This window comes from Diadema antillarum, unplaced genomic scaffold, assembly GCF_040938485.1.
Source record: "Diadema antillarum isolate AM-2024a unplaced genomic scaffold, OU_Dant_1.0 seq00000590_RagTag, whole genome shotgun sequence".
NCBI classification, from domain to species: Eukaryota; Metazoa; Echinodermata; class Echinoidea; order Diadematoida; family Diadematidae; genus Diadema; species Diadema antillarum.
Window position 1 is genome coordinate 1,149,405 of NW_027271522.1, and position 24,452 is coordinate 1,173,856.

The 24,452-nt window shown below is 39.5% G+C and overlaps 1 protein-coding gene across 1 annotated transcript in view; it reads left to right on the plus strand.

Annotated features, from left to right (window-relative positions):
* Window positions 1-24,452, plus strand: part of LOC139735692 (vam6/Vps39-like protein) — a 41,857-nt gene that overhangs the window by 11,569 nt on the left and 5,836 nt on the right. The window contains exons 4-16 of the mRNA XM_071646439.1: window positions 3,818-3,925; window positions 5,744-5,838; window positions 6,951-7,058; window positions 8,035-8,127; window positions 12,205-12,391; window positions 13,125-13,245; window positions 14,191-14,308; window positions 15,366-15,495; window positions 17,574-17,752; window positions 18,757-18,861; window positions 19,294-19,435; window positions 21,513-21,673; window positions 22,370-22,586. Of these exons, the coding sequence (XP_071502540.1) occupies window positions 3,818-3,925; window positions 5,744-5,838; window positions 6,951-7,058; window positions 8,035-8,127; window positions 12,205-12,391; window positions 13,125-13,245; window positions 14,191-14,308; window positions 15,366-15,495; window positions 17,574-17,752; window positions 18,757-18,861; window positions 19,294-19,435; window positions 21,513-21,673; window positions 22,370-22,586 (1,764 nt within the window). The remainder of the gene's footprint in view (window positions 1-3,817; window positions 3,926-5,743; window positions 5,839-6,950; window positions 7,059-8,034; window positions 8,128-12,204; window positions 12,392-13,124; window positions 13,246-14,190; window positions 14,309-15,365; window positions 15,496-17,573; window positions 17,753-18,756; window positions 18,862-19,293; window positions 19,436-21,512; window positions 21,674-22,369; window positions 22,587-24,452) is intronic.

Here is a 24,452-nt window from a genome sequence, read left to right on the forward strand (position 1 = left end):
TCATACCAAGTTAAACTATTTGATGAACTTCTTATGTCCACATATTAATCAAATATCAATTGCTTTCCTTTGAATAAATATGAATTTTTATAAATGTCCCATACGTAACGCTGTGTTTTACATTTATGCAAATGACGCCCTTTAAATTTGCATAAATTTACATAATATCATTTTTTCCTCCATGGAAATCAAAACTTCAACTCATAAGCTTCAAAATGATACCAAATATGTCAATATTGAGCAAAGATGAAATTTTGCCTTCTGAGGGGACCTTATCTTGGACTTGCCCCTACACAGAATTTTGACCTTTGACTTCTTTGACCTTTGACCTTGATTTTTTACCTATATTGTACATTTTGCTACAAAATGCTACTCCTTCGCCATTTTTAACCCGATTTCGATTCCGTTTGCCTTATATGATGGCACTAGTTGAGGGCTTCAAAACTTCTACACAGAATTTTGACCTTTGACTTCTTTGACCTTTGACCTTGATTTTTGACCTATATTGTGCATTTTGCTACAAAATGCTACTCCTTCGCCATTTCTAACCCGATTTCGATTCCGTTTGCTTTATGTGATAGCACTAGGTGAGGGCTTCAAAACTTCTACACAGAATTTTGACCTTTGTCTTCTTTGACCTTTGACCTTGATTTTTGACCTATATTGTACATTGGCTACAAAATGCTACTCCTTCGCCATTTCTAACCCAATTTCGATTCCATTTGCTTTATGTGATGGCACTAGGTGAGGGCTTCAAAACTTCTACACAGAATTTTGACCTTTGACTTCTTTGACCTTTGACCTTGATTTTTTACCTATATTGCACATTTTGTTACAAAATGCTACTTCCAGCGGGGACATATATTACGCACCGAGTAATCTCTACTTTTCCTTGTTTTTTAAGTATTGGTTTCTCTTCTCAAGGACTACAATTGATTCCACAAATTTAAACATGGAGCTATCAATTTATATACTGCAGGCGTGATGTGTAATTATGAAAATGACCTGGACTTCCCCTTTCAGTTTATGTCCGTTTCTATTTTAGATTCACTAACACATACAAAAGACAGTACAACATTTTTTTTTTCTTTGAAATATGTGGAAACAAGTGCCAAGAAGGACAAAAAAAGTGTAAACTCACACAAGTCAAGCAATTGGCAAAGTCAGAAAAAAATGTTACATGGTCTCTTTGGATTTGGTGGGAATAACTTTTTTTTTTTTGCAGTAGATTCACATAGAGAAGATTGATCTCTTAAATGTATCCCAAATTGTTGCATATTGTGCTGCTTTTACTGAAAGTGGACAGGCATGGGTCTGTAACAAGTTGTTATTCAGGTTATGAGAAACAATTGAGCTGATAAAAAAATACAGGTATACAATGTGCAAGTTTGTGTTTGTGTGTTCACGAGGGCTTCGTTTTTCTGCCAGCATTGGCTTTAACTCAGAAAGAGAATGAGACTGAGGAGAATTTGTTTTATTGTTTCTTATTCTTTAACAAATTAGTTTTTGAGCTCTTGCAAGCTGCTTTCATTGGGCAGTGCAGGAAAGAACTATCTGACCTTGATGTCAAGGAAGAAGACAAGTTCTAAATTTGATCATGGTCACATGATCAGTGGCATCCTTTCTGATTCTCCGCTAGATGGCATGAGTCTGGTCACACCTGTGTTGACCTCACGTTATAGACATGTGATGAATCCACAGGAAGTTGCCTGCATTTGTTAGGATTACCGTTGGCGTGGATATGTAGTTACAGCTTGTACTTCGATTGAAGTCAAGTCAAATCAACAGATTATATTAATTTTTTAGGGCATGTTGTTATGTATGTGCTCACAAGATTGCAAATCAACTTGATATTCATAAATACAGTGTATGTAAACATCTGCAGAGGTTGTACAAAATGTAAGTTTAAGTACAAAAATGCTTGCTGCATACATTAGATAATGTTGTCTTGGCATCTACTATGTCAGATACTTTTTATGTCAATGAACAGGACACCAGAAATTGTTATGTGAGTTGAGCCCACAAATAAAACTGACCTTTTGCTGATGCAGTGCTTAGCCCTATTTTGGACTACTTTCTGGTATTCCGTGACATTCCAGTTCAAAAGTGCCAATTTATTTTACTCTGTCTCCAACATAATGAACAGTACATACACAAGAGTTTGAATAAAAGGAAAGATATGGAAAAATTTACAAGGACCATAAAAAAAGCAGGGGACATTTTACTTTTGGTGAAGGAGTGAATTAAAGAAGTGAAATGATGCTGTCCAATATTTACAAATGACTCGTCCGTATGCCAAATTTTCATCCAATTCTACGCCATGCAGAGATTGAAGTCATAAGCAAGTAGATATCGACAAGTAGCGTATCAAAGTGCACACTGTGTATAGTATGAAAGCATTGCTAGCTTTGCTCAAATCATGTACAATGTAGTGAGTCTGCTCATTTTACGCAAAAGTCAGTGGCATTTTCTACGTTATTGGGCAATTTTGTCATGACAAGTCATATACTTCGGAACCAGTGCACTTTAGACAACAGAAAATTTGTATGTTCTGCTTTTGGACACAAAGCTGAGGACACAAATCCTTTGCTTCTGTAGAGGTGAAATAATGCATTGTGAGAATGATGAGCATCATTTTTGCTAGTTTTTTGGTAACATTTAAACACAGGCAAATTACCAATTTATGTTCTATTTTTAACAGGACTTTGTCGTTCAGTGTTTCACATTGCATGCATGGGGTGGAAGGTTGGAATTACCACAAAGCTAGAAACCTTGCCCTACTGGGATTACCCAAAGACAGAAGGAAATTGGATACATTAGGATTTAATCAGAGAGCTGTTTTTGTGAGACAATGATATGAATACAAATGTAGACTAATTCAAAGAACAATTATTCATCAAGACAGTTAATGTAGTCTGTGGCATTTTTAAGTTTTAAAGATAATACTGTGCTCTGTGATGTTTTCTTGTGTGGATGCCCAAGTGGTCAGTGGTATATAAACAGTATGTGAAGACAGTTCACATCTTGTTTTGCCTATCAGCGCACAAGCAAATGAGAGATAAAAACAAAAGGGCAAATTCTTGTGGTGGCTTTGTAGCAGTTTTGATTTTTATGACTTTATTATTTTCCCTATTTGACTATAGGCACAGGGTTTGTGATAGGATAGTGATGTACAATGTATTAAATTCTAGTGATCTTTCTCAACATTGAGTACAATAACATATCCCCTACAAAATCAAGTTTATATCTTTAACAAATCATCTTTTGTTTGCTATCATACATACACATAGTGCACTAGACTATCAATGTACAATGTATACAATGTATTGGTTTTGGTGTGAAGGTACATGTAATGTTAGGAAGTGGTTTTCACGTCACTACTTGTGTGTTATCTTGCTGCATTAGTTGGCATTGAGGAGGCTGGCATTCAACAGTTCAAGCCTTAGCAATACATGTACCACATAGATGTACCTGAAGGAGACATTTTGCACTTATATGTACTGTGCAATTCAAATATCTTGATATGATTAATCATGAAAAGGGGTTATACATGTATCACCCTAATTCATGGTGGGATGGGTTGATGGCATTTTGTGTGTTGATTGCATAAATAGCATAATATGGAAACATTTATATTTACCCGAAAACATTGAATTCCTGCAGAAGGTGTTGTAGGGCTGTGTTGTGCAGATTGAACTGATTCATGTGTTAGCCAACTCCTATGATTCTTGTGATGGATTCACGAGATGATCAGGATGAGATTAAATTGTTTCATCATTGCTGTTGTTGTTATTCCTCCATGTGATCTGTTTTGTAGATGGAACGTTCAAAGTTGATCTGCTCAAGTCTTTCAAGTCCTTCTCGAAGAAACCCATCCAACAACTGGAATGCATTCCCGAAATGCAGATTGTCATTAGTCTTTCAGGTGAGGGGGTTTTACAGTTTACCATCAGTCACTCATGACAGTATCTATGTGTAAAGATTGTTTTGTCGCCAATTAAGCTGTACAAATTAAGATTATAATATGGAAAGAACCCTTTGCTTTATTGTAAACACCTTTTAGGCAGATTATCATAATAATGTAGACAAATGAGCACATGAAAGAATTTTTATTCCAGCACTGGTTAAAAATAGTTCCTTTTTGCAGCTTTAGATATTAGACCGCAAGGATGTACCACGAGTGCATTCAATTTGTCCTTTTCTTGATGGCAAATGTGTTGTGCAGATGAAATGTGGTAAAGGTTTGAAAAAAAAAAGGAGGTTGTTTCTACAGACAAACCAAAACAAACTTTGCTGTAACCGAGTGCACACATGAAATGGTGTGTAGAGATTGACAGAGAGAAGGAGACCTTCCAAAACATACGCTGAACATGGCAAGAGGAACTGCACAAAGTAAGCTGATATGGAGTACTAAAGCATAAGCTTGTCATGACTCAAACAAGAAGAAAAAGAAAAGTGACTGTTTTCCTGCGTGAAAGAGTTCCAGAGATGTCGGCTTGGTACGTATGATTCTCTTAGTCTGTCTCAGCATCAAGGTGGATTTCTCTTCCATCATGCAATGAGCAATAACAACAAACCAAACTCACTTGACGCAAACTGTGACGCAGGGCAAGACATTGAGTCAGACCTTGGAAGGTGGTATGAGTCACATAGTTACCTGGGATCTGCCCACCACATTCAGGTGCACTACGTCTTAAAGGTGAAAATAACTGGGCCAGCCAGATCAGAACACCTGTCACTCTTCATGGGCTTAAACTGTGCTGAACTTGTTCAACAGAGAATTATCTTGTTTTTGTAGAAGAAACATGCAGCTCTACTTCAAGACCATTATGTTAATCCTCCACGTTCATGCCGCGACTTAAGGGGGAAAAAAGTCAAAATAAGATACAAACTTCTCAGCCAAATGTTGTACCCAATATTTTTATGGATCTATGCATATAAAATGTAAAGGATGGTAACTTTTATGGAAGGCCTTTGCCACAGCTGCTATGAAAATAGATCACAGAAAGTGGCTTTATATCATATTGATTTCTCTCTGTCTATAAGATCCCAACTTGACCTTTTAGTAGAGGTACAGTATGTGCGATGTGAAGAGTCAAAATTCACTTCATGGATCGAGTGACAATCCCTTGACAGTGATGATCGTGTGTTGGGTGTTGGAAACATTCCAAAGGTCACTCTTGTTGCCTAGATTTAAGCAAGTTTGACAAAATTGTGGATAACATTAGCTAATTTTCAGAAACTTATTTTGACTTAAATGATTAGATGCTTACATGTGGAAGAGGATAATAAAAACAAAAAATGTAAATTGTATTGATAGGACAGGTAGAGATAGTAAATAGTCTGTGGTGTAAAATGCAATAACAGGATTTGTTGTCTAGTGTTATCTAGGGAGAGGTGGAACTGGCACATTATAATGCAAAGGTTTTACATTGACCCATATTGTTCAATGTAATGCATTTCAGGCAGTTCTTCTATTGGAGTTATGTATTTGATATGTCATCATCCAGATGCTACTTCCTGTATCTTTCTTCAACAGGAGTCAACTTGGTTCTGTAACTGAACCTATGTGTCCTGTATTGGAGAGTAGCAACAAACAAAGATGCAGAGTTGGTTGCAATGTAAAATCTAATCACCAAAGTAGTGATTATGCTTAGTGCCTTGTGCCCCACACATAGAGGTTGAAATTGCTTCAAAGAAAAAGAAAAAGAAAGTCTTTTCTGCGTTCTTTGATGATATACAGATGCTGTCATCAATGTACATGAGCTGAACCACTTCACGCCCATCACCAGCATCGCCAAAACAAAAGGGGCGACCCTGTTCTCGACGGACATGCAGGTACGATTTGGCAGACATTGTGCCATCTTCTTGCAAAGAGTTTGAACATGGAAGCATCTGCTATGTTGGTCATTTCCCGTGCGTGGTTTGCGCACTGACAATACCAGCAGACTTTGGACAGGAATCCGCTCCCATTTTAGCAATTGCCAAATTTGATTATGTAAATTGATGTGAATTAGCTTTCATATGCAGAGCTTCCTTGTGAATTTATCTGATTAATAGAAATGGACCCGCAGCTAAATAGGACTATCCATTTTGTGAATGTATTGCAAAAGTGAAAGCTAAATTTGACTCTATGCAAGTTTACACTGAAAGAAACTTTACCTTTTAGAGGGTGTAATGAGAAATTCAAGAATTTCCTTATTTCATTAGCCAGACTGGGTTGCAGTTTTTGTCATACATTTGGTACATGCCACTCTAATCCTACTCTCATAAGTATAATTGAAACCATGTGGCACCCGTGAGAAGTAGCAAATGAGGGTCACTCCCAAGATTTACAGTGTATGCTTGCAACTTTATACTGTTTGATGCAGATCTGATGTACCGGTAACACATAAGTCCAGTTTGTGATGGCAGGTTTTATAAAAGAATGCCTTTTCACCGTGTTCCGAAGTGAAGCCTGGAATTTGGCAAAATTATAGCCAATGTTATGAATTGTCTGGCCCTTTATAAGTAGTAGATATGATGATATGTCACCTTTTCATATTTAGAGATAGAATACACAGTTGCCTCTTACAATGACTAAATGATATTTTGTACTTGTCCAAAAAGATTACGCAAAACATTATTTTTGTCAAATACAATTGTATGTTCTGTAATGTCTTACGAGGATGTAACTCAGAAAGAAGAAACACCCATATTTTCAGTCACTTGTGGTTGTTCTATTTTTGTGCTGTCACTGGAAAACTCTGATTGGGGTCACAACTCTTGAAGGCATTTGCTGTGAAATGGCAGCATTCCCACCTCATATGCCAATGTCCCATGCAAGAATGAAAGGACGAGTTGAGTTTTTATAGTGCTGTTGCTGATAGCGACAAAACCAAAAGAAAGGAGTAACAGACCCATGTACTCAGCTGCCTAGCATTGCATTTCCTGTGTGTGATTTTCAACAGAAGGGCAACAGCGGGGGAGGGGTGCACTTCACTCTCAAGCTGTGCGTAGCAGTGAGGAGGAAACTGCAGCTTTTCATCTGGAGGAGCCGCACTTTTGAAGAGCTCAAAGTAAGAGCCATTCTTTCTGTTTGTCTATCTTGCCCGTCTGTCTGTCTGTCTGTCTGTCTATCTCCTCCCTCTGACCTCTCCCTGTTTCTCTAATGATCTCTCTCATACACTGCTGTTGATAAAGATGTGAACTGCATAATGAAATGCAAATGACATGCAAATGTCAGCTGTAGTATGTATAGTGTGATCTTTACCTTTCCTGTCCGTGGCAGGTAGAGGTGAACATTGCTGGCAAATAGTAGAAATGGGGACAGGATATATTGTGTGATTGTTTGTCACATCTGGGTCAATCAATGCAAACAATGTGCCCAGCCTTGTAAAATGAAACCCTACTTTGCAAGTGAATCCAAGTTTCTAAAAAGTTTTCCCCAGAACTGTAAATCATATGATCTTACAATTTTAACCAGAACCAATCAATGTATTACGCTTTAGGGGCAACACCAGTCAATATATAATGCTTTAGGGGCAACAAAACCTCATATCTCGAAAATGTCAAATGTTCAGGGAGCGAGAAAACATGGCAGCCAAAGCACTATAACAAATAGGATCACCTTTTCGTTGACATGCCGTGGTGGCTTCATTTATGGGGTAAGACAGCTAGGATTTGGACAGGACATCACGTCATTGATTATCTCATTTGAAGTTGATCCCAAAAAGTTATTTTCTCTAAAATGTCAGATACAAGGTCTTGTCACCCCACTGACCAATAAATTCTGTTCATGTAGTACATGTATATACTCTGAGTTTCTTAGATGTTGAAGTAATTTGCATATATGTTTAGAAACAATTACAATTTGTTATTACTATGAGCTTCTTATTAATAGTTTAACTTGTGAATTTATATGTGGAATGAGGATATTGGATTTTGTATGTATGACATGATTTGCCCCTAGGCAATAAAAGGAATTGTAAGATTTTATACACCCTGCTTTGATCTTTGTATAAAATTTTTATGTTGTTCTTTTCGTACCTACAGCCAGATCTTGGTGTGCCAGATGTCCCCAAGGCTATGTCATGGTGTGGAAACTCCCTGTGTGTTGGCTTCAAAAGGGACTATTTCCTCATAAATGTAAGGGGCAACCTGATAGGAGGGTGTCGATTTAAACCCCCCTATCTTTGTACAAGCAGAGAAAAGGACCTCCAATTAATGTGGTATTTCCTGTTAAACTTTCACTCTTCACTACTATCAATTTGAAGCTAGAAATGCTCACTGCACTGCATTACAAATGTATGGGGCCTCAGGAGCACACATAAGAATTTCTGTTAATGTTGACCTTTGACCCTATTGAAGATCACAATATTATAGGCATTCCTCATTCCTTTACTTGGTATTATTAATTTACTTCGTCTGCACTTCTTATATCTGCTCTCTGTTTCTCATTCACAAACACTTGTTATTTGGAGCTTACAGCCAAACAAGCTTCCTTTTATGTGGGTCCTGTCATACTTCTCTTCGTACAACCCAATTTCAATTTTGACTAGGTATCATTGTAATTACTGTGTGTATTATGTATGTATATTCTTTTGTTTGTTAATTGACAAAGGTACAAGAATTTGTGCTATCATTCTTGATGTTATATTGATATATGAGAAGTATGAATTATGAAATTGAAATTGAATCTGAAACAACACAGTGGGCAGCATTAGCCAAATCTACAGTGATCAACTTTACAGCTCCATGCCAAGTTTGAATGAGTTCTAAAGTAACAGCCAAATCATTTTTAGTATTCATAAGCAGTTTGCGAATGTTTACCTGGTGTGTGTAACTTTTGGCCTTAAAAAAGACCAATCACTGAGGGCAGCACCACCTAAGCCTGTCTGTGTCTTCTATACATAGCAAAACCTCTATGCTTCGTGAAATCTGTGATGGAAATGTGTTCACTGATATAGCTTATAGACCACACACAATTGTACCTTTGCAAAATTCACTTTTTGTGTGTGTGTGTTTGTAAAAGTGCAGTCAGTAGGGGCACCATCACCAAAGACTGTAGAAGGCTTGATTTTCCCATGATGCACCTCCATAGCAACTTTGAATGATGTAGGGCAGTTGAGCACACGTACAAAAATCAGCACACAAGATCAAACACATTAACAGCTAGAAAACCATAGGCCCCATAGTCCTTGTATGAAGCCAAAAATCAAGAAATAAGCATGCATACATTTCAGAGAGAACACTGTAGCATAACACTGGTGAGAAATGCTGCCAAGTTGAAAGCATCCACCAAGGACTCTGTTTTCAAAGGAATACAATAGTGCAATACCATACAAGACATTTCCAATGTTCTTCTTTTGAGAAAAAAGAACAGTATAGTTTAAAGAACTCATTAGGGGGGTTCACATGTACACAAATTAGCGGGTTACAAAACTGGTTTTCTAACCCACTAGCAAACTGGATTTTTTTGCATTGGTGAACACACACAGAAAAAACGAAAATTAGCACGATCAGCAGCGCAATGCTAAACCAAAGAAATCATGCTCTTATTAGCTCACCTGAGCCAAAGGCTCAAGTGAGCTATTGCGATCACCCTTCGTCCGGCGTCCGTCGTCCGTCGTCCGTCGTCCGTCGTCCGTCGTCCGTCGTCCGTCGTGCGTCGTGCGTAAACTTTTTACATTTTCATCTTCTTCTTGAAAACCCCAAGACCGATTTTCATCAAACTTGGCAGGTAGCATCCCTAGGGGGTTAGGAACTCAATTTGTTAAAATGGGCACCATGCCCCACCCAGGGGGCCCCCAGGGGGGCCCAAACCCCCCAAAATTAAGGAATCTGTAAAAATCTTCTTCTCTAGAACCAGAAGTGATAGAGCTAAGTTAATACTATGAGTTAGTACATTGATGACTGTAGTTTCAAGTTTGTTCATGGCAGAATCAGGGGTGCCCCCCTTGGGACCCAGGGGAGGGGGGTGGGGAAGGGTTCTAATGGGGCCTAAATTGTACATTTTCATCTTCTTCTTGAGAACCCCATGACCCATTTTCACCAAACTTGGCAGGTAGCATCCCTAGGGGGTTAGGAACTCAATTTGTTAAAATGGGCACCATGCCCCACTCAGGGGGCCCTCAGGGGGCCCAAGCCCCCCAAAATTAAGGATTCTGCAAAAATCTTCTTCTCTAGAACCAGAAGTGATAGTGCTTAGTTAATACTATGAGTTAGTACATTGATGACTGTAGTTTCAAGTTTGTTCATGGCAGAATCAGGGGTGCCCCCCTTGGGACCCAGGGGAGGGGGTGAGGAGGGGTCCTAATGGGGCCTAAATTGTACATTTTTATCGTCTTCTTGAGAACCCCATGACCCATTTTCACCAGACTTGGCAGGTAGCATCCCTAGGGGGTTAGGATCTCAATTTGTTAAAATGGGCACCATGCCCCACCCAGGGGGCCCCCAGGGGTCCCAAACCCCCCAAATGAAGGAATCTTTATAAATCTTCTCTAGAATCAGAAGTTATAGAGCTGAGATAATACTATGAGTGAGTACATTAATGACTGTAGTTTCAAGTTTGTTCATAGGAGATCCAGGGGTGCCCCTCTTGGGTAGGGGGGGGGGGTGGTTGGAAGGGTCCAAATGGGGGCCTGAATTGTACATTTTCATCTTCTTCCTGAAAACCTCATGATGGATTTTTGTCAAACTTGGCAGGTAGCATCCCTAGGGGGTCAGGATCTCAATTTATCAAAATGGGCACCATGCCCCACCCAGAGGGCCCCAGGGGGCCCCAATCCCCCCAAATTAAGGAATCTTAAAAAAAATTGGGCCTTTATTGTACATTTTCATCTTCTACTTGAGAATGTCTGGTCAAATTTTGGTAGAGCTGTGAATAATTTAGGTTAGTGACTGCGTGAAAGGTGAACTTGCGATACTCAGGTGAGCGCTAGACCCGCGGGTCTCTTGTTTCTGAATTAGCATGCTAATTTGCCCCGGCAGTACGTGTGAATGGTCGTATGTAGAAACTCGAGTTTTTATATCCCATCATTCAAAGTGAACGTCACAACAGTGTGCACTCCACACCACTGTGAGGCACAAGAACAATAGTTCTATCTATTTATCAATCAACAATTAAGTGGTTATTTCTATACATGTGAACAGTTGCAAAAAAACATGAGTTTCCAAGCGCAATGGCCAACCCGCTAATTTTGAGCGTCTGAACGGTTGCAAAAGAAACTCAAGTTTTGGAGCGCGCTTGGTAACCTGCTAGTTTGTATGTGTGAATGTGGCTGTTTTTGTAAGAAGTAGTGTTTACCTGAAAATCAGAAATATATTTTAAAGAGTACATTTTTGTACGAAGTGGTGTTTGCCTGAAATAATACACACTACATTGTTTCATGTAATGCCAGAAAATGCCTGTAGAGTCCGTCCATTGTTCATAACATGATCAATGTTTTGCAGTACATTGTTGTCACACATACACACAAACAAAGTTTGGCTGAGGTGAGGGTTTTTTTTTACTATGTTTTGTTTTTGTTTGTTGCTAGGCTTTTGTTTTCATCATATTAAAGTCACATGTCAACAGAGCCCTTTTGTCAATTAATGCTCACTGATTTTCTAGCCAACTGCTGCAGAATTAACTCCTGCAATGGAGCATCAAGTTTTATTGGAATCTTTCCAAAGAATTTTTTGACAACAAGGTTTTTGTTGTCATAGAGCACATTGTTCACTCTGTTCAGGGGAAAAAGAAAAGAAGCAAAAAATAGACTCTGCTTACAAAGCTCAGCTACCACTTAGCTTGAGTTTGTGTTTGAGTTTATTTTATTTCACCACAGGTCACTCATGTCAGCCAATGGCTGTTCTTCTGTGAGTCTGTGTAGCTTAAAAACCTTATGCTTAAACCTTAGCCTTATCCCTAAGCTGTAGCTTAAAGTCAAAGAATGTGTAATGAGAAGCATCAAAATGAGAAGAGATGGTTGATGTTACATCAAAATTAATTTTCTGTCAGATACTACTGTCATACTTCCATATATATTCTTGAAGAGTAAACTTTCTCCGATATGTGTAAATATCTCTCTTAAACATACTACCCAATGAATTACATGAAAAAGACAGAAAAAGAATGAGATGGTTGAAGTCATTATATCGTTACCAACTGCAAAAAATGATCACTGACATGTCACACATCTGAGTGATCTGTTCACGTTCTGTGTGTTTCTCACTGATGGCCAGATTGACAACGGTCAGCCCAAGGACCTGTTCACCACCGGCAATGCCTCCCAGGCGGAGCCCACCGTCACCAAGCTGTCGGAGGACATGTTGGCGCTGTGCAGGGACAACATGAGCATCATCATCGATTCAGAGGGGCAGCCCGCCAAGAAGTACGCCCTCACTTGGTCCGACTTCCCCCTAGTATTAGGTGAGCATCTGCTGGACTGCATCTGCTTGACTGCCTTTGCTGTGACTGGCTGTCACTGCTCTGTAATAAAGCGAAAATGTTGTATATTGTCTCTAGGGTGATAAGACTTCGTGTCTCAATTGGTATACGTTAAAAACCTCTGAACTCAACTTTGATATTACACATACAAGTACTGATTGGAGTTTGAAACAGAGTAGCTATTGATTCAATCCAAGAGAAAGTTTCTACATTATTTCATGTCAACATTGATGTTATTTTGCAAAAATGTTGCGAAAAATAAAAAGTTCTTTTACTTCACAAAAAATTCAATGGTTTTGAGATATAAAGAAGTCTTGTCACCCAGGGGGCGATATGTACAAAATGTACCCATTTATTTCCTGTGGCTTAATATTCAAACAGTCCTCCGTTTTCTTTGCAGATTCCTCTGCAACAGTAGTACACTCTTAGCCACTGGACTATGCCAGAGTAGTATGCTATGTCTGTGTATAAGCCGAGTATGTTCTTTTTGCACATTTTTCTTACATGGGCATAGAAAAAATGGGGAAGAAACTTAATGTTTGGGATTCTATCCATAACCCTGTCTGTGGAAAATAAGCACCTGAGCATCAGCCTTGAGCCTCAGACCATCAGAATGTCCTTTGACATGTAAAATTTTCATGTTGGTATTTGTTTTCTTCTTTTGAGTTACATCAACAACAACAACAATTTATGTATATCTTTAAAAAATCTTCAGAGCATGATCAACCATACATCATTGCCGTGCTTCCCAAGTATGTCGAAGTCAGGACGGTGGATCCTCGCTTATTGGTCCAGAGTATAGAAGTGGACAAGCCAAAATACATCACACAAGGAAGGTGAGTGGCTCTATTGTCAGAGCCTAAGGTATGCTGTATACGCCATATATTTAACGGGTCTAATGTTTTGCGAATCGGGACTTCTCAACTAATTCATGAGTGGTTGCAGACTGTGGAACAAGATGGGCTAGCAGGACAAGGGTGAATGAGATGATTAAGGTGAATTGTAGCATCACAATCCATGTACAGTGTATATGGCACAAACATGGATTGTTATAGCTGTCTATGACCACCAGTGTAGTTGCTTTGTTAACTCTGTATGTGCCATGGTGGAACCCCCCGTGTGCCATATTATTCTGAGACACCAACGTATTTATGCGTTGAGAAGATATTCTGTTTTTCAAATCTCTATAACTTTTACAGATTTCTGTTAAATTGTAGACGAAGTTAGCAAAGTTGTAGAGAAAATGCCAAGCTTTGCATTGATGTAAATTCTATGACAAATCTATAATCGCTCTTCTTTCAAATGCCCAGTAGATACATTACTGTAAATGAATGACTTTTAACACAAAGCAGTGACAGAAACTTAGAATTTGCATGCAAGTCCAGTAGGAAACACTTCTTGTTAGTCAATCACCACATAAAATGCAAGCTACAGACGAGAGGAATGGAATCGCGATAAACACTTACATTGTACTGTGGCATTTGGCGATTTATCACCGGTTTGGGCAGGTTTGTGCGTTTGAGCGGAATATGTGAAGTTGGCATGCCGTCCACTGAGTCGGACGTGCGAACGTGGCACATAAAGAGCTAGACTGACAATGGATATTGTTAAGATGTTTTGTCATTTAAACTATAAATTGAGACATAGGTGCACATGCATATTGCTGTCCATTTGTATTATTTCAAAAGATACCGGGATATATTTTTCAAAATACAAATCATTATTTCAACACATTTGATATCACTTCTACAATAACTTGTGATTCCTGTATTGTATTTCAGTGGGCACGTCTATGTGGCATCAAATAACTACATCTGGAGGTTGGAGCCTGTTCCCCTACCTAGGCAGATCCAGCAGCTCGTTGAAGATAAGCAGTTTGAGTTGGCTCTTCATCTAGCAGTGAGTTTTGATAGCTTCACAGCATGTGATTCAGTTGGCCTATGTTGTTGTTATAGCAAGTTCCTCTTTAGCAAATAAGTGGAGAAATGAATGATATTCATGTACACAAGAATAAAGGGAATTAAAGAGGAGAAAAAGTTGATGAGATTTGAGAAAGGCATGAACATTTAGATGTGTACTTACCTGCCAACTGTTCCCATTTAATAGGAACATTGCTATTTCTTAGGAAAGAAGAGGCTTCATTCAACATTGTGTTCCTGTTTTTGTCAACATGTGCTATTTAATAGTGATGCATGGGAGATTGGTAAAAGTTCATTTTTGGGGGGGCATTATTTTCTCCCCATTATTCCTGTTTACTATTCAAAAATTTGAGGGCATTTGTGTAGAATGTGTCTGAAATTAATATATTATGTAGAGCAATATGTTATCACATTAGCTCTTCTGATGAAGTCTGCTTGTGGATAGTGACCAAACCATCCAGTGTCCTCTCTATAAAGATAGAACCCCAAGGTGTACTGATTTCATTCACAATGTATTGATTTCTTAGTTTGACTTCATACTTACTTGTTTTCGTTTATATGCTAGGGAGGGAAATGTTGTTCAGATAACGTAATGTAATAATAAAAAGGAAGAAGAAATAATCTCAAGTTATAACTTGTTCATGAGAAAGAGGCACTGTGAACACTGGTGATATCATTGAGAGACTGCCGAAATTACCCATTTTTATGCCTCCACTACAAAGTGTTGCCAGAGGCATTATGATTTCAGGTTTAAACAATTTAGCCATCCATCCACATGAAATCTAGTTCAAGGAAAGTAAACACTCTACACATTTGTGACAAACATGTCATTTTGATTTTTTTTTTTGGCCAATAATGTGGAACTGTCGTCTCACATTGTCAAGATACTAGACCTGTTGGGAGAACCATGCATTATTTCGGAGGCATATTAGTCGTCATAGTGACATTTTTAGTTTTAAGATTACATGTTGCCCTCTTACAGGAAATGAAAGATGAAACAGCATCTCTTTACTCAAGTTCATCTCATTTCTGTGCAGTACATGACAGATGAAGTGGAGGCAGACAGGCAGAGAAGAATACAGCACATTCAGAATCTTTACGCCTTTGACCTGTTCCAGCAGCATCGCTTCGAGGAGTCCATGAAGATGTTTGCAAAACTTGGGACCGGTAAGGAGAGCTTTAAAATGCCATGCTTAGCTATGAGACAGAACTTGCCTTACTCATGAAATACTGGCATTTGTCGTCAGTCACATGTATTCTGTCAATCTTAGAGAAACCATTTCATGTATAGAATCAGATGAAAACGATGTCATGTACATTATTACAACAGTTTCCTTATAAAGTACAGTGCAAAACTCAGTGATCTACAAGCTCACACGGCTTCAACACCAGAGACAACATGCAACATTGATAAATGGAAATGCATTTCATCAGGGAAGGTGATGAAGATGCAGTGATGACGTATGGCAATCATGGAAATCAACTATAATCATTTTGATATTCACCCATATTCTTAATCTATCATTCCTCATAATGTTCAATATCTTATGAAATTTAATGATGTGATTTCTCTTTACACTGTTGGATCAAGTGCATACTGTTTAACCATACAAATTAATGGGTGGTGCAAGATTTGGTGTGAATGAAAAGTTACAAGTGGTAGGACTGCCTCAAATAGATATGGCTGGAGAGGATGTTGTATTGCTAGTATACATTTCTATAAAAAGGCAGAGAAAAAATGAGTATTCGAATCTGATTGATTTTCTAGCTACTTTTGCCAGAGAAGGGTCATGGCCAGTAGTGCCCTTCAACTCTTCAAATTGTGGAGGAGCATCGTGGCCAGTTGATGGGGCATCATGACCGTTGGCCTCATGGCCTCTTTCTAATTCGAATGTGGATGAGGCCGAGCAAAGTACTGTATACGCCGTTATTGCCGTTATTTTCGCGAGGGTTTTATTTTCATGAATTTCGCGAGCTTCGGGCTGATCGCGAAATTAAAGACACACGAAAATATTACCCCGTCATACCTTATGTGCAAATTTATGACAAAATGCATCCAACGCTGGCCGGACTAGAACGCGGCTGTTACATCGGCCAGTACGTACATATACTATATTACTAGTACGTACGCTACGGTGCGACCGATTGTGGAAGTGCAGTATGCTAAACGTGCATTAAAATGTGCAATCTCCGTGCTTTGTTACCCTACGCGAACGAACACCGGCTCGACGTGGTTGGGTACACGGGTGAGGCCTAGGGATATCGGATGCATGTAGCCCGACCAGACGCCGCGTGTGCGCAGGGCCGTGCAGACGCCATGCGCAGCTAGAGGTGTTGCTAGCGCGACACTCGTGTACAGCGATACACACAGGATGCATGTAAAACTTTCGCTAGCGCTAGCGCAGCTCTGAAACTTTGTAGTCTATTTGTTGCAACATTTGGTAGGTACTGAGTACTGTAAAACATGATATATTCGCGGCATGAAATTTTGCTACTGGCATTCAATGCATGTAGTGTAGACAAAAGCTTTCGCGTGCATTTTAATTTCGCGAATTTTGGCGCTCGCGAAATTCGCGAAATTAAAATGCACGCGAAAATTCCTCGTTTTACAGTACTTGTGAATGCCGTAATTGTTTCATTTTATAAATCTTCTACTATGTCGTTTCTATTTTCATGTTTGGGAAGTCACAATGCAAATGGAAAAACGTTACGAGTAAGTTGGCAAGAAGTGTTTGAACGTGTTTCTCGGGCTTGGCAGTAGACCCTACTACTACTATCAATCGCGAATTTAACAACACGCGAAAATGCCACTGATACCGTGATTCGCGAAAATATTGGCATATACAGTATATTAAATGAGATTGAAGTGAATTGATTTGAATTGAGTGTTGTTTCACATGATTGCTTAGGAAACCATAAATGTTTGTGGACAAGCAACCATGAGACAACTGCTTTCAGTCCACTCCAAAGGACTAGGCAGTGAGGATGAGATGCCTAGCCTAGGGGCAAACTTGCTGCAGCCAGGGGACTTGAACCAGGGACCTAGTGATTAATGGTCAGTGGTCTTATCCACTGAGCCACAACAATTCCTCAAATGACTATCAAGGGGTTAGATATAATTTGATCTTGTGCAAGAAGTAGAGGTAGTGCACAACCCAGTGAATTCCTCTAAAGATTGGAAGTACACTTAGAATGACAAGTCTAAGAAATGATCATTTGTCTCTTATTTTTTTCAACACCCATAGACCCAGCCCAAGTCATAGGCCTCTTCCCAGACCTCTTGCCAAAGGAGTACCGGCTGGTCCTGCAGTATCCCAGCAACCCGACAGAGCTCAGTGGAGCTAACCTTGAAAAGGGTCTAACCGCCCTCATAGAGTATCTGACACAGAAGAGACAGGATCTAGCCAAGGAGTGCAACCAGCAGGTGAAATTCATTACCCCCTTCTTCTTCCACCCTTTTCCCCCAATCTCTGCCCCATCCCCCCACCCCTTCCACCCATTGCCTTACCTCTCCATTTCTATTGGCTGTGCCTGACTCCCCATTTATACAGGGCATTTAGAGCACTCCAGGAGTGTTCCTGAAGCCCTCTAAACATTGTATAATGTATCAACAGACAATTAGGCTCTGAAGCATTCTGAAGATACGCCCCTCTCAAGGCTAGTTTCAGGAGTGTTCCTTAAGTGCTCTAAACTCCGTATAAGTGGTTACCAATGTTTAGGTCCCTGCGGAAGTGGCATGTAGCGTACAATGTGCATACAGTTTATATGTTAGAAGTTCCCGCACACTCACAGGTCACCATGACGTTTCTGCCCCTCTGGGCCACTTCTCGTGTGGTCTTGGTGAGTGGTGACTCTCTGAATGAACAAATTCAAAGGGGACTAAGTGGAAGCGCTTGAGGAGTACTCCTGGACCCAACTTTGTGTATAAATGGAGTATGAGATTCTCAGATTCTGACATTTCATTAACCATTCTTGCACTCTCTTCATCAAGAACACACATGTTGTCATGTCTTCTCTGCTAGTCGGCACATTTATCCTTGAATAATCTGTCAGGGAAAAGGGGCTATCTCCACATTGCTATTATAGCACATTAACCTTTGCTATGCCTACACTGTAGGTGCACTTCTGCAACTCTAATTATTGCTGAGTTTGTGAGGGAATCAGCCAGATGCTCATGAAATGACATTGGGAAGATACAGCTATGAAGTGCATGAGAATATAAAAGGTTTATGAGATTCTCTATTATTATCAAATAATGCGTAGCAGAATAGATGAATGAGTCGCAGTTGAGTGTGACCAGTATCTCCAACATTGATAGAAAATCACCACCATCTTGACAAAGAAGAATAATGTTTGTTTTATTCACCTCCATATCTACAAATCATCAGCGATGTTATGTTTTTGTTTGCTGTTTTTCCTTTCCTACAGACTGTTGCCACACCATCCACGATATGTGAGGGGTCAAAGGTCGTGACCTCCAGGAGGCAGAGAAGTCTCATCATAGACACAACACTCCTCAAATGCTACTTACAGGTATGTGTCCGATAGATAGTCGGTCTGCAATGATGTGCAACATAGATGATATTGACATTTGTCAATTGACATCCATTGGTGTTGAATGTGAAGAGTGGACAGGGTTTGTAAGAAATTAAAAGGGGCCTGTAAGATGTACGTAATCACATTATTATACCAAAAAGGGGTTTTGAAAAACTAAAAAAAAAAAAAAAAAAAAAAAAATTCTGTTCGTCTCAGGATTCCAAACTTAAGATTTATTTAGAAGAAGAATTGCTCTTTCTGAAAATGTTTTTTAAAAAGTAAAGATTGACTAGGTTGACCCATTTCACCTATCTTGAGTCTTCACTCAAAATTGGGGAATTCGACTTTTTGTTGGTTTTGTGAGGCACAGACACATACCTACAAAATGTACTGCAAAATTTGATCCTCTTCTCTTATCATCCTCTGTAGACCAATGACGCTCTGGTTGCCCCACTTCTGAGACTGAAAGACAACAACTGCCATCTTGAGGAGAGTGAGCGAGTCTTGAAGATATACCAGAAGTACAGTGAACTCATCATCTTATACGAAAAGAAGGGAATGCATAAGAAAGGTTTGCCTCTCACATTCAGTTTTTGTACTTATCTATTAAAACCAATGAATATTCACCCAGAAAGTTGATTACTGTTACCTCTGAGAGTGAACTAACAAAATCTTGTCAAAAATCCAAAACCTTTTTTTATGATAACAAGTGTGTGTGTTCGGTTGTTTCTTTGATATTTGTTATTTGCACTAGTTCACAACAAGCACAGTTACGAGTAATCTGAAATGGAGTAGATTTAACTTCATGACCTTTGGTCGTGTGGTCATGCTATTTTTTTTTTTTTAGGTTCATTCATACAGGGTTTACTCATTGCATTGCACATGTGAAATAGACTTTATAATGTACCTTCAAGAAGTTTGCCTGTATGAATAGAAAATTAGACAGGATATTGTTGAGGTATAATAGAATTTAACTACAATATTAGTAATCATATGAAAGTAGTATCCTATCTTCAAACAAGGTACTCTCAAGAAATCAGAATAGTTGGTAGATCTAAATCTATCCTAGTATTTTCATTTTCTTTTGATAAACTTTGATAGAGATATACAGTATTCATCGCATAATCGGGCATCTGATAATCGGGATCCTCGCTTAAATGATATACGCTTCCCAGAAACATTTCCAACGCACGTAATTTTCACTGGATAATCGGGCGGGGACCTCTGATAAACGGGACAATTTTTCTTCAAGCGATCTTTGATTTTGTTAATATTTTACACAAAAAATCTACCAAAATACCACAACAATATTTCAAAGATTCAGTATCAGTTGTCGTTTATAACAAACTTACAAAGCAAGCTTCGGATTGGTGTGTTTTGACCTCCGTCCATCCAGTACATGTACATGCATAGCCACGAAAGCGCCGTGTATAAGTATCCATGCCATTGCAAAGCACATGCCTTCGCGAACATTCTTCTCCCCTACATAAGCAAAGCCCAATCTGCTCGCTTGCAATTCCTACTCGACTCACATCCAATAAAAAACATGCCTCGCTCATACAGCCCAGGCTGTGTGCGTTGTTTAATCTCAGTCATACACTCTGAGGGCAAAGTCCATTGTTATCGCGCGCCTTCGTATCTTGTTATCTACTGTCTTTGGTTTCAACTTTCAATACAGCTGTACACTGTGATCTGTGTGTATGTCACAATCTTCCTCAGTTGTGACTGGGCAAAAGTTACGTGATTGAAATGAAGGCTATGAACAGTTACGTATTCAGTGAAATGGGGGAGAGAGTGGGAGGGAGAGCGTGAAAGATGAGAAGGGTTCAATGTATGTGCGAATACGTAACGTTTTATGAATCTAGACTATGAGCTGACATTGATTACGTGTACACGCGTGTTTGACAGAAGAATCGAACCCGGTTGCGATTACTCTACATCATTGCGAGAATGCAGGGAGAGCTGGAGGGTCGCGCCGAGGGGTAGCGTGTTGTGTACTCATGTACATGTACAGTACGTCAGTATGCATGTGTGTGTGTGTGTGTTGTGTGTGCACTACATGTACATGTCGTATGCCGTTAGTGTGTGGTGAGTACTCATCGCGAAATCGGGCACCTCGCTTAAAGGGGTCGTGTTTGCTACTCCCAACCTGTCCCGATTATGCGATGAATACTGTATCTATGCTGTTATTCATAATAAACTGGATATTTGGTGCATTTAATTTTCAGTTATTTGGTGAACATTCTTGCAGCTCATTAACTTCTCAACTTTATTCCAATGGAATTTACCATGTGATTTTTTTTTTTTTAAACCTGTTGAAAATTAGTCGCGATTATATTCTGTGTCTGTGGGATACGTGACTGTGTTATAGCAAAATCAGCTCATCCTCAATGGGTTAAGGTTTGTTTTAAGTGCATACATGTCAGGAAATGGATATGAACAGTTTTTTAGGACATATCAACATGAAAAAAAGCATGTCATGAAACTATCACAATTTTAACAATATTTTTGTTGAACATTGAATATTCAGGGCATACCTACACTGGATTTTATAGTTGTGTATGATGTAATCATTCTTAGAGACTTGCGCTTCAGATTACCTCCTTCAAGTTTCATGCATCCTGTTCTTCTTGTTGCTTTTATTTTAGCCCTTGACCTCCTGCTGAGGCAGTCTCAAAAGGTGAGCAGCCCCCTGAAGGGCCATGAGAGGACGGTGGCCTACCTCCAGAGGCTAGGAGCTGATCACTTTGAGCTGATCTGCGAGTACGCCCAGTGGGTGCTCAAGTCTCACCCAGAGGATGGACTGAAAGTGAGTACCGGTAGTGGACGTTTCTAGTCTGATCATGTTATCCCGCGCCATCAGATGTACACATGGAATACTAGTGTATCTGCTGTGTGACAATGCTCATAAATTTCCCATGTTGTGATTCTAGCATGGAAACATTTGCGTCCAACTGCTTTGCTTTTTTGTTGTTGCATCGGTTAGCCAGTCTTTCTACAAGCCTTAGCTTGTTATCATAATGTTACCTTCTTCTTTTTTCAAAGCTGTTCCTTAGTAGAAATTTTGAAAGCTTTTTTGTCAATCCTTTAATTCTCACATCCTTTCACTCACAAAGCTTTTGAACAGTATCATTCTTGGTACCGGTAATCCTTTTGTGTTAAACTTTCAATTTTTACAGCCATTTTTAATTGCCATTCAAGTGTGGACTCATTTGCACAGATGCACAGCTAGTCATCTCTGGCTAAGTGCACGATCGTATGAACGCTATGCAAGTGCTGAACAATTTTGCTACAAGTGCATGATAGCATGTTTACAGTGTCTGTCGCCAGTGATCACAATGATTATTCGATATCCAATGTGCTGCCAGTAAAAATTGATGGACGGCTCTTGAACAATGAGTTTACAGAATTTTCTCAGCCCGTTCTGTAATGAGCACTGTTAACCTACCCACTGCTTACCTTTCGGTCTTTTTTTACCCCAAATCCTGCATTGTTTCCTCGGCAGATTTTCACAGAGGACATCCCAGAAGTGGAGGGCCTGCCCCGGGAGCGGGTCCTGGACTACCTAATGTGCACAGCCAAGGACCTCGCCGTGCCATACCTCGAGCACGTCATCATGAACTGTGCCGACGAAACGCCAGAGTTCCACAACCGGCTAGTCAACCTCTACAAGGACCGGATACAGCTCCTGATGGAGGACTACAAGCACACCCTTCCTGAGGGTAGGCTATTCTACGTCTATCTTGACAAAAAGGAAACCAAAACCCAAGTATGATTGTGGATTGAGTGAAAGCAGCAATATCTATAAAACACATCAGTGAAAGTTTGAGGAAAATTGGACAATCGATTCTAAAGTTTTCAAGTTGCAGTGCCATCATCACTAGGTGAGAGGACAACCACAGTTCATAACGTCATGTATGGAAAACAATATGAAGAAAATATAAGGTTAATTTTCACTAAATGTCATATTTCATAATAAGGACAAATTCCATGGACTTGTTACTGACATTTGTGATGGGTAATGTTATTCATATTTGGGTTTGGGTTTCCTTTAGGGAAGAAATATAATTCATCGACTGAGAACTAGGAGGGTACTATCGGGTTCTATGATTTACATGGTAAATAAAAACGAACAATCATTTTTCATGCAGTGAAAAGGCCATTTAATCAAAAGTGGGTAGATTTATAAGTATTGTTCCAAGTATCGGGTAAAAGGGCGCCCTTTCGGTTTTAATTATCAACATTTTACAGAAAATGGAAATAATTTAGAATTGACACCATAATGTGGAGGAGATAACGCTCTACAATATGATACCAATAATTTAATACCCCCCAGAATTGCGATGACAGCCTTCTGTTCCTCAGACGACATTATGCACTCTAATCTGTTTTTTGCAGTCTCCTACTATCGTTTATGGTCAATACAATCTGCATCAGAGAGAAATAATATGTGAACTCTATCATTACTGTCAGCAATCTGTTTCTTCTCCTCCCCCCCCTTTTAGTTGTCATTATATTCCACATACTATTAAAGAATCTTGCAATAGGATTGGTCAAGAGCTGATCATGTGATAAAGCGTAGTTTTGCCCATCACATCACCTGAGAAGAAAAGTTTGTTACACTCTATGATGATAGTCATTTTATTTCGCTGATCTCTTAGTCCACACAGTCCTAACGCATAATATAACTTACACTTTTGAGTACGCGCAAAATAAAAGTGCGTTGCACTGTGGTCTATTATTTGACCTGGGTCAAGTGATAGACCACAGTGCAACGCACTTTTATTTCGGTGCCACGCGCGGGGCGCAGAGCAAATTCGTTGTTTTGTCATCTACGCGCATACGTCTAAAGTAAAATACGTAGCCTAAGCCCTGAGGATACCCTAAGACAGCTAAAACGGTTTCAGATGTGGAATAAAATGGGAATATCTAGGACCCTAGATGTGGAATATAAAGCAAATAATCAACTTTTGGTTTCAGGCAATGAGACAAACTATCACTTCCTCGGCGATCTGAATGTGTATGCTATCTTTCCTCAGCTGCGCTTCGGAAAGATAGCTACATCCAGATCGCCTCGGAAGTGATAGTTTGTCCCATCACCTTCACCAACGTTGATTATTTGCTTACTATACACATGGTAAGCTGTACATGCATAGAGAGGGAGAGAGAGAGAGGGAGAGAGAGAGAGCCATTGAGACAGACACACTACAGAGAGGCACCTATCTACAGACTGTTTTGCACGTGACAGTCATTCTTTGATTCACACTTCAGGTGTGATTATTGGTGTCTATGTACACTCAGTTTACAAACAGGATGTGCCCTGCCTATTCAAACAGGATGTGCACACATTAGATTCTTTTCCTACATGTATCACAAGAGATTTGTATAGCAGGATCAACCAGGTAACCAACTGGTATTATGCTGACCGGAAACTTTTCTCACAGATCTAATCAGTCTGTTGTCCAAGTGGAAGATATCTTGGATCTCTCTGCAAATTCTGTGTGTAGATAAATGTCACAAAACTTGAAAACCATATCATATATATTTCACACATGTTCACTCAGCTGTGCTCTCTCAACTTCAAATAG